The 16,992-nt window shown below is 47.3% G+C and overlaps 1 protein-coding gene across 1 annotated transcript in view; it reads right to left on the bottom strand.

Annotated features, from left to right (window-relative positions):
• dnah2 (dynein, axonemal, heavy chain 2) overlaps positions 1–16,992 on the bottom strand; it is a gene marked incomplete at both ends in the record, with an annotated part of 509,699 nt that overhangs the window by 171,226 nt on the left and 321,481 nt on the right. Inside the window, 5 exon segments of the mRNA XM_084326360.1 lie at positions 4,213–4,228; positions 11,665–11,790; positions 12,740–12,855; positions 13,101–13,119; positions 15,195–15,405. Coding sequence (XP_084182486.1) covers positions 4,213–4,228; positions 11,665–11,790; positions 12,740–12,855; positions 13,101–13,119; positions 15,195–15,405 — 488 coding nt within the window.

The following is a 16,992-nucleotide window of genomic DNA, read 5'->3' as shown; positions in this document are numbered from 1 at the left end:
AGGTCATAGTCTGTCTCTCCTGCCAGGTCATAGACTGTCTCTCCTGCCAGGTCATAGACTGTCTCTCCTGCCAGGTCATAGACCGTCTCTCCTGCCAGGTCATAGTCTGTCTCTCCTGCCAGGTCATAGACTGTCTCTCCTGCCAGGTCATAGACTGTCTGTCTCTCCTGCCAGGTCATAGACTGTCTCTCCTGCCAGGTCATAGACCGTCTCTCCTGCCAGGTCATAGACTGTCTCACCTGCCAGGTCATAGACTGTCTCTCCTGCCAGGTCATAGACTGTCTCTCCTGCCAGGTCACAGACCGTCTCTCCTGCCAGGTCATAGACTGTCTCTCCTGCCAGGTCATAGACTGTCTCTCCTGCCAGGTCACAGACCGTCTCTTCTGCCAGGTCATAGACTGTCTCTCCTGCCAGGTCATAGACTGTCTGTCTCTCCTGCCAGGTCATAGACCGTCTTTCCTGCCAGGTCATAGACTGTCTCACCTGCCAGGTCATAGACTGTCTCTCCTGCCAGGTCATAGACTGTCTGTCTCTCCTGCCAGGTCATAGACCGTCTGTCTCTCCTGCCAGGTCATAGACCGTCTCTCCTGCCAGGTCATAGACTGTCTCACCTGCCAGGTCATAGACTGTCTCTCCTGCCAGGTCATAGACTGTCTCACCTGCCAGGTCATAGACTGTCTCTCCTGCCAGGTCACAGACCGTCTCTCCTGCCAGGTCATAGACTGTCTCTCCTGCCAGGTCATAGACTGTATCTCCTGCCAGGTCATAGACTGTCTCTCCTGCCAGGTCACAGACTGTCTCTCCTGCCAGGTCATAGACTGTCTCTCCTGCCAGGTCACAGACCGTCTCTCCTGCCAGGTCACAGACCGTCTCTCATTTTTTCTTTGTAGTATTGTGTTCCTCTCTGGTTCTATGTGTATTGTGCTCGCTGTCTTCTGCCATTGTTGTAGTTATTTTAGTCTCTGTAGTCCTCTGTAGTCTGTTTCCCCTCCCAACTGTCTCTTGTAAGTAATGCCCCAGGACGTGTTCTGTTCATTCCTCCCATTGTTCTGTGTCAATGAGTGTTCAGCGTCAACTGTTAGATGTTTGCTACTCGGGTGTTCTACCTGTTTATTCTTCTTGTTATTTAATCTGTTTAGTACTCAGTGTTCTGCCTGTTTATTCTTCTTGTTATTTCATCTGCCTTGGCCTCCTGTCCAGTTTTGTTTGCTCGTCAGCACGGCTGTCACCTTTGTTTTGTTCTTGTTTTCTTGGTGTCCTGTTTCCCCTTGTAACCGTCCACTCCCTCAGCCGTCCTGTGTCCGGGTCCTACCACATCCCACACCCTGACAAGCATGGCCAGGAGGCCTGAATATTTTCCACAACAAAGTCATATTTCCCCGTCTCTGATTGGCCAGGTCATGTGACATGTACGCCCAATCGTGGGACCGCAAGTTTTTGGATGGTTAAGCTTAGGCGCTCTTTCGAAGTTGGTTAAGGTTAGAGTTTGTCTTAGAGCAGGGCGATAGAACGCCTGCCCTGATTCCAAACTCTAACCTTAACCAACTGCGAAAGAGTCGCCTAAGCTTAACCAGTGATAAACTAGGCGTTAGGTAGTTTGCAGGCTGTTCGACCCGGAAATAGGCGTAGAACTTGCCGTCCCACGATTGGCGCACATGTCACATGACCTGGCCAATCAGAGCCCAAAACTCGAAACGCGGAAACACAAATTTGTTGTGGAAAGTATAGATGCGGCCAGGAGGGACAGTCTGAGCTAAATAACATTTATTTATATCTGGACATGCCAAATAATATTGCTTCAACATGCTTTTTCCGCCAACATGACATGTAAGTCAACGTCTTTCCACACACGCAGAGACTATAGCTCTAGATTGCAGGTTTGCATTTGTTGTTGTTATCAATTTGAAACAATACATGTGACAGGGGCTGTCAGATCAGTATATACTAGGGATGCTCGATATTGGCTTTTTTACCGATACCGATATTCCGATATTGTCCAACTCTTAATTTCGATACCGATACCGATACCGATATCAACCGATACCGATATATGCAGGGTTTCCCCCCAAAAAAACTGAATAATTTCAGGTAATTAATAATTTCACTGGATGCATTCAAAAGGCTTTCTAAATGTAAGCATTATCTGTGCAAAATATGATAATTAAAAAAGTAAAAATTAACATTACATATCTCTTGTTGTTGAATTAAACCAACATGCATACTTTTGACAATAAATAAAATAAGAATTGGTTCTTACTTGCTTGCCTGGGTAAATAAAGGTTAAATAAATGTAAAAAAAAAAAAAAAAAAAAAATTCGATACCGATATTTTCCGATATCACATTTTACTGCCGATATCGGGCCGATAATATCGGTCGGCCGATAATATCGGACATCCCTAGTATATACAGTACACCCCCAACAAGGCTGTTTTGATTGTTCACACTTCATCAAAGAGCATGATCTGAAAATTGATTTATCTCACACTTGAACCTGAGGGGGGGAAGAGGGCGACACAGTTTGCTAAATGTTCATTTGCTGTGAAACCAAAAACCGCAGGTTTTCTTTTGTCACACCGGATTTAATCATGGGTGAAAGCTTATGCTAAAGAGTGATTTCACAGACAATTACATTGGCGAGTAATCAACCTGATAAAGCATTCATTCCTCTTCTCCTCTCTATATTGTTAAGCCTTTTTAATTTGTATTATTATTATTTATTTAATAAATAAAAATTCTACATGTTTATTTATTTGTTTCATTATTATGATGATATTATGGTAATCATGTAAACGATTATATATTGTATGCAGACTCGCAGTAAGGACTAGCTGATCATTTATATCTTGGGAGATTGCTTTTCTGACAAATTAGTGAAACAATTTTCTTTGATGAAATCCCTTTGTAGTCCCTGGTGATGAACAGGCTGGAGTGAGAGACGCCTCGACGAGACCAAAGTGATTTCCATCTCTTCTCAAGCCTCACCAGGCTCCTCATGCTGTTATGTGTTAACACTGGCATTGTAACCTTTGGCGTGTTCTCTGTTTATCACTCTATTGTCCCATCATGTTCTATTATCATTGTCTCTATAGTAGTAGGCCTGTACCCGACTAAGGATTTGTATAGTCGACTTTGATTGGCCGAAATGTGCCGGTAGTCGACTACCCCCCTGAATGCAAAAAGATTATAAAAAAGAAAAGAAAATTATATTTTTAAATTTTTTGGGGAGATCATTCCATTTGGGCTGTGGGGGGGGGGGGGGGGTGCTTAATGTCTGAAGGAGTCGACTGAAGGCTTCTTGTCCTCTGCGAAAGCATGCAATTGGTCCACTGATGGATACATCTTCATATGTCTAGTGTGTGAAATCCTCTTTCAGTGCCTCTGTGCGCATTTTCTTAGGCAGTTAGCCTCGCTGGTACGTGTGCCATTAGCATTAGCCACGCTTCTAGGCCTCTTTGCTTTTGGAAAGAAGGATTCACATTTTTTTAAAGATTATTAAAAAGAAACTATAATCTTTATTTATTTTTTATTTTTTGCATTCGACTAAGAGGTTGGCAGTCGACTACGGCTCCTTTCAATCGATTAGTCGACTAATCGAGGTCAGATGAATGAAAATTAACTCCTCAACTCTGCATGCGCAGATTGCCCACGGAGTCTCTCTGGATTGTCCAGAGATCTAGGTTTATCAATCTGCGCATGCAGAGTTGGGGAGTAGGTGCGGAAAAGTGACAATAGCTCGGCAGAGAAAGTGCAGATCGACTTGGGACTGGTCTTTTCCGTGTTGAGGAGACTCAGGCGTATAAAAGCCTGGATCATGTCTCCAGCACCCCCGCAGCCGTAGCTACAACCACTCTCATCCACATCCATTCATTTTCTCCCCCCGCTCTCTCTCTCTCTTTCTCTTTATAGAGAAAAAAAACTGATCCAATATTGATGGCTTAAAACCTATTTCCGACAATTAGTTACACTTTAAATAATAAAAAAAAATAATCTTTATTCAGAGACATTTTATCATGGATGGACACTTTCAATGCGAATGGTTGATTTGAATTTCAAGGACTTTTTAGCACCTTGTTAAAAGATTGGCTGTTTTCAAGGAATTACAGGCCTTGACTTTTTTTGTCAAAAATCAAGCACTTTAAGCACTTCAAGGACCTTGTGCGAACCCTGTCTCTCCCTCTCTCCCTCTCTCTATCTCTCTCTCCCTCTCTCACCCAGCTGCCTCTTGGCCTCGGCCCAGGTGGGCTCTCTCCCTCTCTCTCTCTCCCTCTCTCCCTCTCTCCCTCTCTCCCTCTCTCCCTCTCTCGCTCTCTCACCCAGCTGCCTCTTGGCCTCGGCCCAGGTGGGCTCTCCCTCTCCCTCTCCCTATCTCTCTCTCCCTCTCTCCCTCTCTCCCTCTCTCTATCTCTCTCTCCCTCTCTCACCCAGCTGCCGCTTGGCCTCGGCCCAGGTGGGCTCTCTCCCTCTCTCCCTCTCTCCCTCTCTCACCCAGCTGCCTCTTGGCCTCGGCCCAGGTGGGCTCTCTCTCTCTCCCTCTCTCCCTCTCTCCCTCTCTCCCTCTCTCACCCAGCTGCCTCTTGGCCTCGGCCCAGGTGGGCTCTCTCTCTCTCCCTCTCTCCCTCTCCCTCTCTCACCCAGCTGCCTCTTGGCCTCGGCCCAGGTGGGCTCTCTCTCTCTCTCTCTCTCTCTCTCTCTCTCTCTCTCTCTCTCTCTCTCTCTCCCTCTCTCCCTCTCTCACCCAGCTGCCTCTTGGCCTCGGCCCAGGTGGGCTCTCCCTCTCTCTCTCTCCCTCTCTCCCTCTCTCACCCAGCTGCCTCTTGGCCTCTGCCCAGGTGGGCTCTCTCCCTCTCTCCCTCTCTCCCTCTCCCTCTCTCACCCAGCTGCCTCTTGGCCTCGGCCCAAGTGGGCTCTCTCCCTCTCTCTCTCTCTCTCTCCCTCTCTCCCTCTCCCTCTCTCACCCAGCTGCCTCTTGGCATCGGCCCAGGTGGGCTCTCCCTCTCCATCTCTCCCTCTCTCCCTCTCTCACCCAGCTGCCTCTTGGCCTCTGCCCAGGTGGGCTCTCTCTCTCTCTCTCTCTCTCTCTCTCTCTCTCTCTCTCTCTCTCTCTCTCTCTCTCTCTCTCTCTCTCTCTCTCTCTCCCTCTCTCCCTCTCTCACCCAGCTGACTCTTGGCCTCGGCCCAGGTGGGCTCTCTCCCTCTCTCCCTCTCTCCCTCTCCCTCTCTCACCCAGCTGCCTCTTGGCCTCGGCCCAGGTGGGCTCTCTCCCTCTCTCCCTCTCTCCCTCTCTCACCCAGCTGCCTCTTGGCCTCGGCCCAGGTGGGCTCTCTCCCTCTCTCCCTCTCTCCCTCTCTCCCTCTCTCACCCAGCTGCCTCTTGGCCTCAGCCCAGGTGGGCTCTCTCCCTCTCTCCCTCTCTCACCCAGCTGCCGCTTGGCCTCGGCCCAGGTGGGCTCTCTCCCTCTCTCCCTCTCTCACCCAGCTGCCGCTTGGCCTCGGCCCAGGTGGGCTCTACCTCTCCCTCTCTCCCTCTCTCACCCAGCTGCCTCTTGGCCTCGGCCCAGGTGGGCTCTCTCCCTCTCTCCCTCTCTCCCTCTCTCCCTCTCTCACCCAGCTGCCGCTTGGCCTCGGCCCAGGTGGGCTCTACCTCTCCCTCTCTCCCTCTCTCCCTCTCTCACCCAGCTGCCTCTTGGCCTCGGCCCAGGTGGGCTCTCTCCCTCTCTCCCTGTCAAGTTATGTGGTTTTTTTCCCCCTTTGGTACCAGTGCTGCCCAAACTTGAAAACGGCTTGAATCTCAACAGAGGACGCTGGGACAACTCAACTTCGATATTGCAGTTTTTAATTACTTTTTGGTCCAACACATCATCATGTGTTGCATCATCAGAAGTAGCAGAAGTAGCTTGAAAACCAATGGCGTCTCTGGAGTGATTCTTTCACTTGGTTCCCTCTTTTCTAATTCTAAATGGGCATTCTTCTCCCACTGAAGGAAACTAGTCCTTTCACTGCAATTCTTTTTTTCCTCTGCCTATTCCACCCCAAGATGGCATTCACACCTGAATTGCATTGCTGCTCATTACCCCCTGCAGCAATCAACTCTCATCACAGCAGCTCAGGGTTGGCGGCCATCTTGTCACAAATGATACCCCTAGAATGTATTTAGGAAAAATGAACCATTCCCACATTGTATATATATAATATAAATAATATATAATATGAAACAAACATAAATGTAGACATTGTCTTAACACCTCCCACTTGAGCTCCTGGTTACTGAACCCAAGGAGGTCATACCAGTCCTTTAAGCATTTCGCTGTTCTTCAGCAGGAAGTATGATAACCAGACGTCTGACATCCCTGTGAAGAATGGTGGCTGGGATCTTAATCGAGAGCTCATCGGTTCCTTTAGTGTTTGCTTCTGTGCCCCCTCCTTTCTTTGGCTTTCCGATGTGTACAGGATAGCTGGGGAAGGTCCTTACATGTACATCTCTTACGATGCCTTGTAAGCGTTTACACTTTTACAACTTGTATTGACCTTTCAAGGAATCATCTCCCACAGCACCATTTCACACTGCACTCTTGTCTTCATTGAACATCTGCATCCTGCCTCCACAAGCTAGGCGTCCAGAGTCCACATCTTTGTACACTGCCATTCTGCTTAGTGTAGTGTTCACAGCCAGCACGGTTTTCTTGCACCTTTCCATGAGTGACATTGCCTCCCACTTTGACCCGTCTTTGGCTTGGCCTTTTTTCTCCAGACACTTCTTGGCAGCTCGCCACACCCAGGCAATGAGTCCAGACCAGTCTGGACAAGCTGCTGAACTTTTCTTCTCCCTTTTGATCGAGTGGTGTCAGCTTGGCTTTTGATTCCACACATCGGACTTCAACTCCTGTTGTTTTTTCCCACCTCAAATACATCACAGCGCCATAGGTTTTGTCACTTCCGTCTGAGAATGTGATTCCCTATGGCTTCCCTTTCCAGTCAGGTGGTGTGAGGCTCCTGTGGAATTTTATTTGACCAAGCTGCACATACTCTTCAAACAGATGAATAGCTTCTTCTCTGAGGCCCTCTGAGAGTGGTTTATCCCATGTTTCTCTGGTCAGTTTTCCACCCCCTGCTTCCTGGATTGCTTTCCTGACAACGATTGCCCCCTTCCGCTTGGCAGGTGTAACTAGCCCAACTGGGTTGTAAAGTCCAGCTACTTGACTTAGGAGAGCCCTCCTAGTCAGGGGGTTCGGTGTCTCAGGTTTCACCTCCTCCTGGAGAAGATCCTTTCCTATTCTTATTGTCCTTTTCTTTTTGGAAAACTTTACTGAGGTCATCATGTAGAGTTTGTCGTCCTCCACCTGATATCCAATTCCCAGGGCTTTGTTGTCCTCCTCCCTCATTTGATTGGGGAGAACCAATGTTTTTGGTCCTTCTTTGCTTATGATGACTTTTGCTGCAGTGTATTGCCTCCCACTTTGCCCTGATCGAACCCAAGGTTTGAGAAAGAATTCCCCAGCCTTCAAAATGTCAGCTGTAAATTTTCCCTGAGTCACATGTTGCTGGGCTGTCTCAGTTGTGGGGCTTGTGATGATCTCCTCATACTTGACAGCAGCTGTTCTCATGGAGCGGGCAAAGTGTGTTTTGGACTCATGAGCTCCAACCTCCACTTCCTCAAACAAGTCCGGGTGTGCTCCGCCCACTGTCTTTCCCAAGGGGCTTTCCCACAAAACGAGGTCTCCAACAACTCTCACCCTCTGTGGAGCTAGTCTTCCCTCTCTGTGACTGATGAGAAGTTCAACTTCCTCAGGCCTCTTCAATTCTTCAAGCTTGACCTCTGGGAAGAATTTCTGCAGCTTCTCAGGTTCAATCACTTTGTGGATTTTAGCGATCTCATCCAGGCCATAGCAGACAAGCTGATGAGATCTCTCTGTTCCTTTAGGAGTCTTGACTCTGACTCTGAGGATATATCTTTCAGTGTCCACCTTCACGGTCATTCCACCAACCCCATGCACAACTAGTGGTTATCTTCTCACTCTGTAACCTTAGTCTGTCCGCAGCCTTATGGGTAATGTAGTTAGTGTCTGAAGCAAGGTCCAGTTCCAATTTTCTGCCCTGCATTGGCAGTGACCTCCATCAGCATCATGATGACAGGGAGTTCACACAGGCCATTCCTCTCCAAAAGCTTCGACTGGTCTTTCCCGGTGCTGCCCGTCATTGTTTTGTTGGTGAAAGCCTTTATGCACCGTTCTGCAAGAACTGGGGAAAGCTCTGACAGAAAATGCTCCTGTTCATCGGTCAGCTTGCTCTTTTCTCTGCTGCCTTTTCCACTCTTCTCATTGCCCCTCTTGAATTATCCTCTTGGGCAGAGCCAGTAATGGTGAGTAACGACGAAAGGGCCTACCTGGAAGAGGTAGAGAACCTGTCACAGTGGTGTCAGGAGAACTGCCTCTCCCTGAACGTCAGCAAAACAAAAGAGATGATTGTGGACTTCAGGAGGTCGGGGGTCAAGGACTACAGCCCCCTCAGCATCGACGGGGCACCGGTTGAGAGAGTGAACAGTTTCAAGTACCTCGGAGCCCACATATCCGAGGACTTGACATGGACCACACACATTGACAGTGTTGTGAAGAAGGCACGACAACGCCTCTACTTCCTCAGGCGCCTAAGGAAGTTCCAAGTCAGTCAGAAGATCCTTAGGAACTTCTACTCATGTACAATAGAGAGCATCCTGACCGGCAACATCACCTCCTGGTTTGGGAATAGCACTGCACAAGACCGTAGCAGACTACAAAGAGTGACACGTTCAGCCGAACGCACAATTAGAGGGGGGCTTCCCACCCTCCAGAACATTTACAACAAGCGGTGCAAGGGGAAGGCTAAGAGAATTATTAAGGACTCGAGCCACCCGAACAACTGCCTCTTTGAACTGCTGCCGTCAGGCAAGCGATACCGGAGTCTTAAGGCGAGCACAGAAAGACTCAGAAGGAGCTTCTATCCCCAGGCCATCAGGCTGCTAAACGAGAAAAAATCGCTAAACGAACAATAATCACTATGCAACAACCATCAAATGCACACAGCACACACACCCACACGCACACACTCACTCAAACAAACAACACACTGCAGCACCCACTCTCCACACTTTAGATCACACAAACACACTTACACTTTATATTTATTGATAAAGGATTTGCACTACAACTCGTACACCTACTGTGAATTGTACCTAAACTGCACCTCGTCCATTTGTGCCTTGCACTATATAGTATAGTATTGTATATTAGTACACTGCACAGTATTGTATATTGTATGGTAACTACGTCTACGAACATTGTACATATGTCTAAACTGAACACTGTGACCTCTTTTTTTACTTCTAAATTTTACTATGTTTTTATTTCATACTTATCTTGTCATGCACAGTCTCTGGAGCGCAACAGTAAGAAGCATTTTGTACAAAAGTATTCTGTACTTCTGTATGACAACTATTAAAGAAACTTGAAACTTGAAACTTGAAACTTGATGCAGCCTCCTTTTTTACATTCTATATTTCTGCAAAGGAAAGTGTCTCTGCAATATCTATTCCTGTCTTGACATCCAAGACATTTGCTGCATGCTCCCAGCTTTTTCAAAGCAGCTCTCTTTTCAGGTAGCTTCAGCTCTTTAAATTTCCGACAGAAGAATATCTTGTTGATCACCACATACAACACACCCATCTTCCAACTCTCCTTTCTTTGTGCTTCTTGTAGCAGCATATTTTCTCTCATACCTTTTCTCAGGATGGTCTGGTCTGTCCGTCCATTCCACAATCCTTAGCTGCTCAAGCCGCTCGAGGATTTCTTCTTGATTTTTCAGGAACTTCAAGAGCATCTTAAAGTGGTTGTCTGGAGTTACATTGTTTTTTGGATCAACCATGAGGATTAGCCAGTCTCTTTGAACAAAGTCAGGTAGATTGCTCTCTATAGATTTAATTACCAGTGGGTTGTTTATGGCACCAGCGTTTCCCAGATCTGTGAGATCTGCCAGGGCCTTTTCCACACACTGTATGAGGTCGATTACTCTCCTTGGCTGGTTTCCCCTCACAGGTGGTATTTTCTCCAGCTCCTCCAGTATTTCTATGGCGATGGTTGACTTGTTTCCACACCTATTCTCCATGACTCTGAATATCTCTTCAGCAGTGTTGTAGGTTGATAGCCTGAGCTCCCTTGAAATCTTGTCATCCACACTGTCCAGGAGCTGAATCTTCTTGACTTCAGCTGATCCAGATGGCTCCCCTTGCCTTTGCAGGCTCTCCCAGTCTTTCCTCCATCTGTGATACTCTCTTTTACAGCCCTTGAAGATAGGTAGGGTGGTTGGCTTAATCCTCACAATAGGTGCTGCTGGTGTGGGCAGTGCTCCTTCCCTTGGAGCTCCTGTGGCTGTGGATACCGCCTGCATCTCAATCCGTCATGCAGTGACAAACTCAGCTTTCCTTAGCTCCAGCCGGTTGTTGATTGCTTTCAGGGCCTTGACTCTGCCATCTAGGTCCCCCTTTTCTGTCGAGGGGACCCATCTCTCCCACGTTGACAGGACTCTGAGGGCCTCCCCTATCCGCTTGTCCAAGAGAGCCAGGTGCACCTCATAGCCCTCCAGGTTGGCACTTTGAACAGGTAAGCGTTCCGCTTTATCACATGTCTTTTCTGATTCCAGGACTGCATCTGTGAGCTCACTTTGGCCATACCTGGACCACAGGTTATCTTGGACAATGTCTCTTATTTCTTCAAATGTAGCTTGAGTTCCTTTGGCAGCCCTCTCAATGTCGCCCTCTTGTGGCTCTGTGAGAACTTCTCCTTCCTCTTCCTTCATGTCAGCCAGCAGTCCAATTCGGTAGTCATCATTCGTTGCAAAAACCTCTTTTAAGCAGTCAGAGAGTTTGGTGAACTCCCCCTTTAACTCTGCTTCAACCATGCTGCTTGCCCCTCTGGTGATGAAGTTGGCTTGTCTGGTGAAGCTGCTTCTTGCAGTGGTTCTCTCTCTTTTGAGCTGCTGAACCTTCTTCCCCAGAACCTCTTCTGCCATCTTGACCTCTGGGACATGCACAGCTTCTCCCTCTGCATCAACAGCTTTTCTCTGGACGTCTGAAGCCTTTTATCCTCAAATCCAGGCTGCTCCGCGTGGTTTTCAACTCTCAAGTTATGTGGTTTTTTTTCCCCCTTTGGTACCAGTGCTGCCCAAACTTGAAAACGGCTTGAATCTCAACAGAGGACGCTGGGACAACTCAACTTCGATATTGCAGTTTTTAATTACTTTTTGGTCCAACACATCATCATTTGTTGCATCATCAGAAGTAGCAGAAGTAGCTTGAAAACCAATGGTGTCTCTGGAGTGATTCTTTCACTTGGTTCCCTCTTTTCTAATTCTAAATGGGCATTCTTCTCCCACTGAAGGAAACTAGTCCTTCCACTGAAAAGAATTTCTTTCCTCTGCCTATTCCACCCCAAGATGGCATTCACACCTGAATTGCATTGCTACTCATTACCCCCTGCAGCAATCAACTCTCATCACAGCAGCTCAGGGTTGGCGGCCATCTTGCCATTCCCACATTGTATATATATAATATAAATAATATATAATATGAAACAAACATAAATGTAGACATTGTCTTAACACTCCCTCTCTCCCTCTCTCACCCAGCTGCCTCTTGGCCTCGGCCCAGGTGGGCTCGTGGTCCAGCAGGATCATGACGGCCTGCATGACGGTCTCCACCAGCGCTGGCGGGCGGGCGAACGACTTCATCTCCGTCATGTCCTTCTTGTTCAGGGACTCCAGAGCCTGGTCGAGGGCAAATCAGAGACACGTTATCCTCCAAAATATAAACCATGTACAGATTAACAGTGAGGAATACCACTGACTTCAGACCAACATCTGTTCTACACGTGACATAAACAAACAAACGACAAATTGGGTCAAACATGCAGGCGATTACACGGCTAAAGAACGCACAACACGAAACGCATACAGTTCACACACACGCACTTATCCACTGACAGACATGGAGGCAGAAAACGAAATAGACAAATCAACCGAGACTGTCGGAGACAAACAGATTCAGGCAGAACCACCAACACGGCTGTACACAAGCACAGGCAGACAGACATATAGAGTTACAACCACAGACACACAGAAAGACAGACAGACAGACAGACCATTTACAGACAGACAGAAAATACACAGCCAGACAGACAGACAGACATACAGACAGACAGACATACAGACAGACAGACATACAGGCAGATAGACAGACAGACAGACAGACAGAGTTATAGCAAGAGAGAGAGACAGACAGAGAGAGAGAGACAGAGAGAGAGAGAGAGAGAAAGATAGAGAGACAGAGAGAGATAGAGAGAGACAGAGAGAGACAGAGAGAGAGACGGAGGAGAGAGAGATATAGCGAGAGACAGACAAAGACAGAGATAAGAGAGAGAGAGAGAGAGAGAGAGAGAGAGAGAGAGAGAGAGAGAGAGAGAGAGAGAGAGAGAGAGAGAGAGAGAGAGAGAGAGAGAGAGAGAGAGAGAGAGAGAGAGAGAGAGAGAGAGAGAGAGAGAGAGAGACAGACAAAGACAGAGATAGAGAGAGAGACAGAGAGAGACAGAGAGAGAGAGAGAGAGAGAGAGAGAGAGAGAGAGAGAGAGAGAGAGAGAGAGAGAGAGAGAGAGAGAGAGAGAGAAGAGAGACAGATACAGAGAGACAGAGAGAGAGACAGAGAGAGAGAGCCGTCTACCTTCCTAGCCTCCTCCAGGGCCGGTACGGCCTCGTCCAGCTCTCTCTGAGCGTTCTCAGCCAGATCCTTACACTTCACCTCTTCTGCCCCGATCTTCTCACTGTCTGCACTCACACCTACACACACACACACACACACACACACACACACACACACACACACACACACAGACACACACACACACACACACACACACACACACACACACACACACACACACACACACACACACACACACACACACACACACACACACACACACACACACACACACACACACACACGCACACACACACAACTTGTATTTGATATGAGATCACCACACTGCAGTCCTATCCAATGTTAAGAAGGTACCGTTCACCTGAAATCTTGCCGTTCACCTGCAGTCACATTCATATTAGTCTGAAGTACTCTTTACTATTCCTGCTCCTCTTGATTCATTCGTACCCAGACTTTTAGTGTTGTACCCAAACTTGTTAAATCTTAGAAAAAGACCACATGTCTATGCTTCCCAGACCTGCCTAAACACTTGCTGTTTAATTGAAACCTTCAAAACATCCTTCAGGGGCACTTTCACACTTGCCTCGTTGATTCTGGTTGAACCTACTACTGTATGTGTGCTTCATTTGGGTTGGCGTGAACACACCTGTGTCCGCTGCACCAAAACAACCACACCCTGGTCCATCTGTTTGCGGCGGACCCGGCCCACTTCCAACCCTGAACCCTGAAGCCATTTCTTTTTAGGTGTAAAGCAGTCGGGCCACAAGCAGAAAACACCTGAACAAATATATATATATATATGTATTTACTAAGGCTGACGGGGCAGTTACTGTTGCACGGTCCATATATTTCCAAATGTGCACTTTTTCACCATTGTAAGGTTATTATTTTCACTGCTGGTAAGTTCAAATTGGCCAAATGATGTTGTGACACTAAACAAATATCTGCATGCATGATTCAGGTGACAGGAGTGTAGACAGTGGTGCATAATTAATCACCTACAGTGAACTGTGAAACATATAGCATTTCATAACATTTGTGCTAACTAGGGATGTCCCGATCACATTTTTTTGCTCCCGATCCGATCCCGATCATGTGATTTTGAGTATCTACCGATATATCAGATAAAAAAAAAAAAATTGCCAAAACAAACCAATAGTATCCAGCTGCAGAACGGCAGACCAGTCACACTCTCAGACCCAAACGCATTTCCTTTGATTTAATTATACATCAAATGATTTATGTCAAGGATTGCAATGCCTCGCTTGAATGAAGTTAACTTTTCACCTGGATAACGTCAACATTCAGGGTGAATGTAATGTGAGAAATTGGGATTAAAAAAAAATATTAAAAAAATTATTTTATTTGGGTCTTAGAGTGTGGCTTGTCTGCCGTTCTGCAGCTGGATACTATTGGTTTGTTTTGGCAAAATTATTCTGCTCTGTGTGACAATAAATAAATGAATGATGATATGCAATTTAAAACCAAAACTAAGGCTCAGTATGAGTTTTTTTTGAAAAAAAAAAAGAAAAAAAACAGATTATTATTATTATTTTTTTTTGCGATCCCGATCTTCGGAAAATCACGTGATCGGCCCCGATCCCAATCACGTGATCGGATCGGGACATCCCTAGTGCTAACCCAAGTGGAGATCAAATGATTATTTTGGTTCACATATGTTCATTAGGATTCAAGATTTGTCCAATAAAAGGCTGACCTGTGTGATCACACGGCTTTGTTTATGAAAGGGGAACTATCTAGCAGCTGAAAGGAAGTATAGAAAGTCACGCCTCACTGCTGACATCGACACATATCACAACCTCTTGTTAACATTCTCCAAAACCATTACTAATGCCAAAGCTTCTTTCTTTCACCATAGGATCGAGGCCTCTGCCAAGAATCTTCGCAAACTGCATGCTACCATGTCCTCCCTCCTCACTCCCCCCCCACCCCCCCTCCCTCATCTTTCTCTGCCGAAGACTTTGCGATCTTCTTTGAGGAAAAAGTGGAGAACATCCGCAGCTCCTTCTCCCAACCCCACCCATTCCAAATGCTGAATCGAGAACCTCATCCTTCACTCTGTCATATTTCTCTCCCATTACAGAAGCCGAGACCCTGACACTGGTAACGTCGAACCGTCCGACTACATGCCAGCTGGACCGGCTACCTTCCCCACTCCTCCAGACCATAGCACCAGACATCCTCCCATTCCTAACTGCAACCATCAACTCCTCACTCAACTCGGGGTGGTCCCCACCTACAAGCCAGAGTCACGCCCCTCATAAAAAAACCATCCCTGAACCCTACCGTCTGCTGTGCGTCCGCCTCTATCTTCTGCTTCACGATGACCACCAGGTACTCCCTCCCTCCCTCCCTCCCTCCCTCCCTCCCTCCTCCCTCCCTCCTCCCTCCCTCCCTCCCTCCCTCCTCCCTCCCTCCCTCCCTCCCTCCCTACCTTCTGCTGTGCGTCCGCCTCTATCTTCTGCTTCACGATCACCACCAGGTAGTCCTCGCACTCCTTCTGGACCTGCGCCAGGTTGATCTTGGCCTCCTCCAGCTCCACAGACATGATCTCCACCTTGGCGCGCGTGTCGTCGATCTTGGCCAGGCCGCTACGCAGCTTGCTCACCTGCTCCCCAAGCTCGACGCGCTTCTCATCCAGCAACCTGCGCGGAGACACACACCACGTCAGACGCACGTACACACACCACGTCAGACACACGTACACGTAGGGTGCACACACACCACGTCAGACGCACGTACACACACCACGTCAGACACACGTACACGTAGGGTGCACACACACACACACCACGTCAGACGCACGTACACACACCACGTCAGACACACGTACACGTAGGGTGCACACACACACACCACGTCAGACGCACGTACACGTAGGGTGCACACACACACACACACACACACACACACACACACACACACACACACACACACACACACACACACACACACACACACACACACACACACACACACACACACACACACACACACACACACACACACACACACACACAGCGGATGTGTGATGGAGTGCTTGCAGTGAAGTGTGTGTGAGTGAATGAAGGCTGAACACAGAGGGACAGACAGTCAGTCAGCCAGGCAGGCAGGCAGGCGGGGCTGAAGACAGGTGGACAGTAGAGTGACTGAGTACAGTCTAGAGAGGCTTGTTTACCAAAGAAGGATGTGTTTCTCACTCCACCGTGTCCTCGTGTAACATATTCATGTGGATATCTGCTCGGGCTGGTGCTCCGCTGAGGAAATACTCAGTCCATTGTTATGTGTCGATTATTTTATTACTTGATTTCATCAACAAAATCTGTAGAATTTGAGTTTTTCCCACAAACAATAATGCAGGAAGACCTCTTTAAATCTAGTGGTTATGTCCTTATAATATATTCAGGAAATAACTCATTCAGCATGGGAAAAAGCATAATGATCTACTAAGCAACTAACAAAGCCTTGGTTGACTAAGACCTAACCAACTGATACATCTACTGAGGAGGAGGCAACACCCAGCTATTTCAATATATACATATATATATATATATATATATATATATATATATATATATATATATATATATATATATATATATATATATATATATATATATATATATGTCACTCCCACCCCTCTCCAAAATTATACAGAATCAAATGAACCCTTGCACTAGAGAACCATATAACTCAGTTTTGAAATGTTTTGGACAACTCACGTATTTGCAGTTATAAACTCAATCCAAATCACTTGGAGCGTGGACGTGATATATCACAAGAAACTACTCAACCTCTACTGTCTTTAACTATGAATGAACACAACACTCTAACTTATCATCTTTAGATAATAAAGTACTCAACCTCTACTGTCTTTAACTATGAATGAACACAACACTCTAACTTATCATCTTTAGGGCCAACAACCAGTCTGCTCCGGCTGACTTCGACCAGACCTGCACCCGGCTGCCTGCATTCAGCCTGCTCCGGCTGACTTCAATCAGACCTGCACCAGGCTGCCTGCAGCTTACGGGAGTTCCTCCCATCCAGCAGGGGTCGTCATCGCTCAGCACACGCTCTCAGCCGGCGCTGCCTCTCTGCCCAGCTCCGCCTGCTAACATCCTCGCCGAGAGCGTTCGACGCCATCTTGCCTCCCGGACAACAGTGGAGTGGCGAGGCGGCCATTTCGGATGAGTACAAATGAGCATTGATGCTCCCGATTTATTATACAG

This window comes from Notolepis coatsorum, assembly GCF_963971535.1.
Source record: "Notolepis coatsorum genome assembly, chromosome: 1".
NCBI lineage: Eukaryota > Metazoa > Chordata > Actinopteri > Aulopiformes > Paralepididae > Notolepis > Notolepis coatsorum.
Note: the sequence above shows the minus strand (reverse complement) of the source record. Positions and strands in the feature narration are given on the sequence as shown.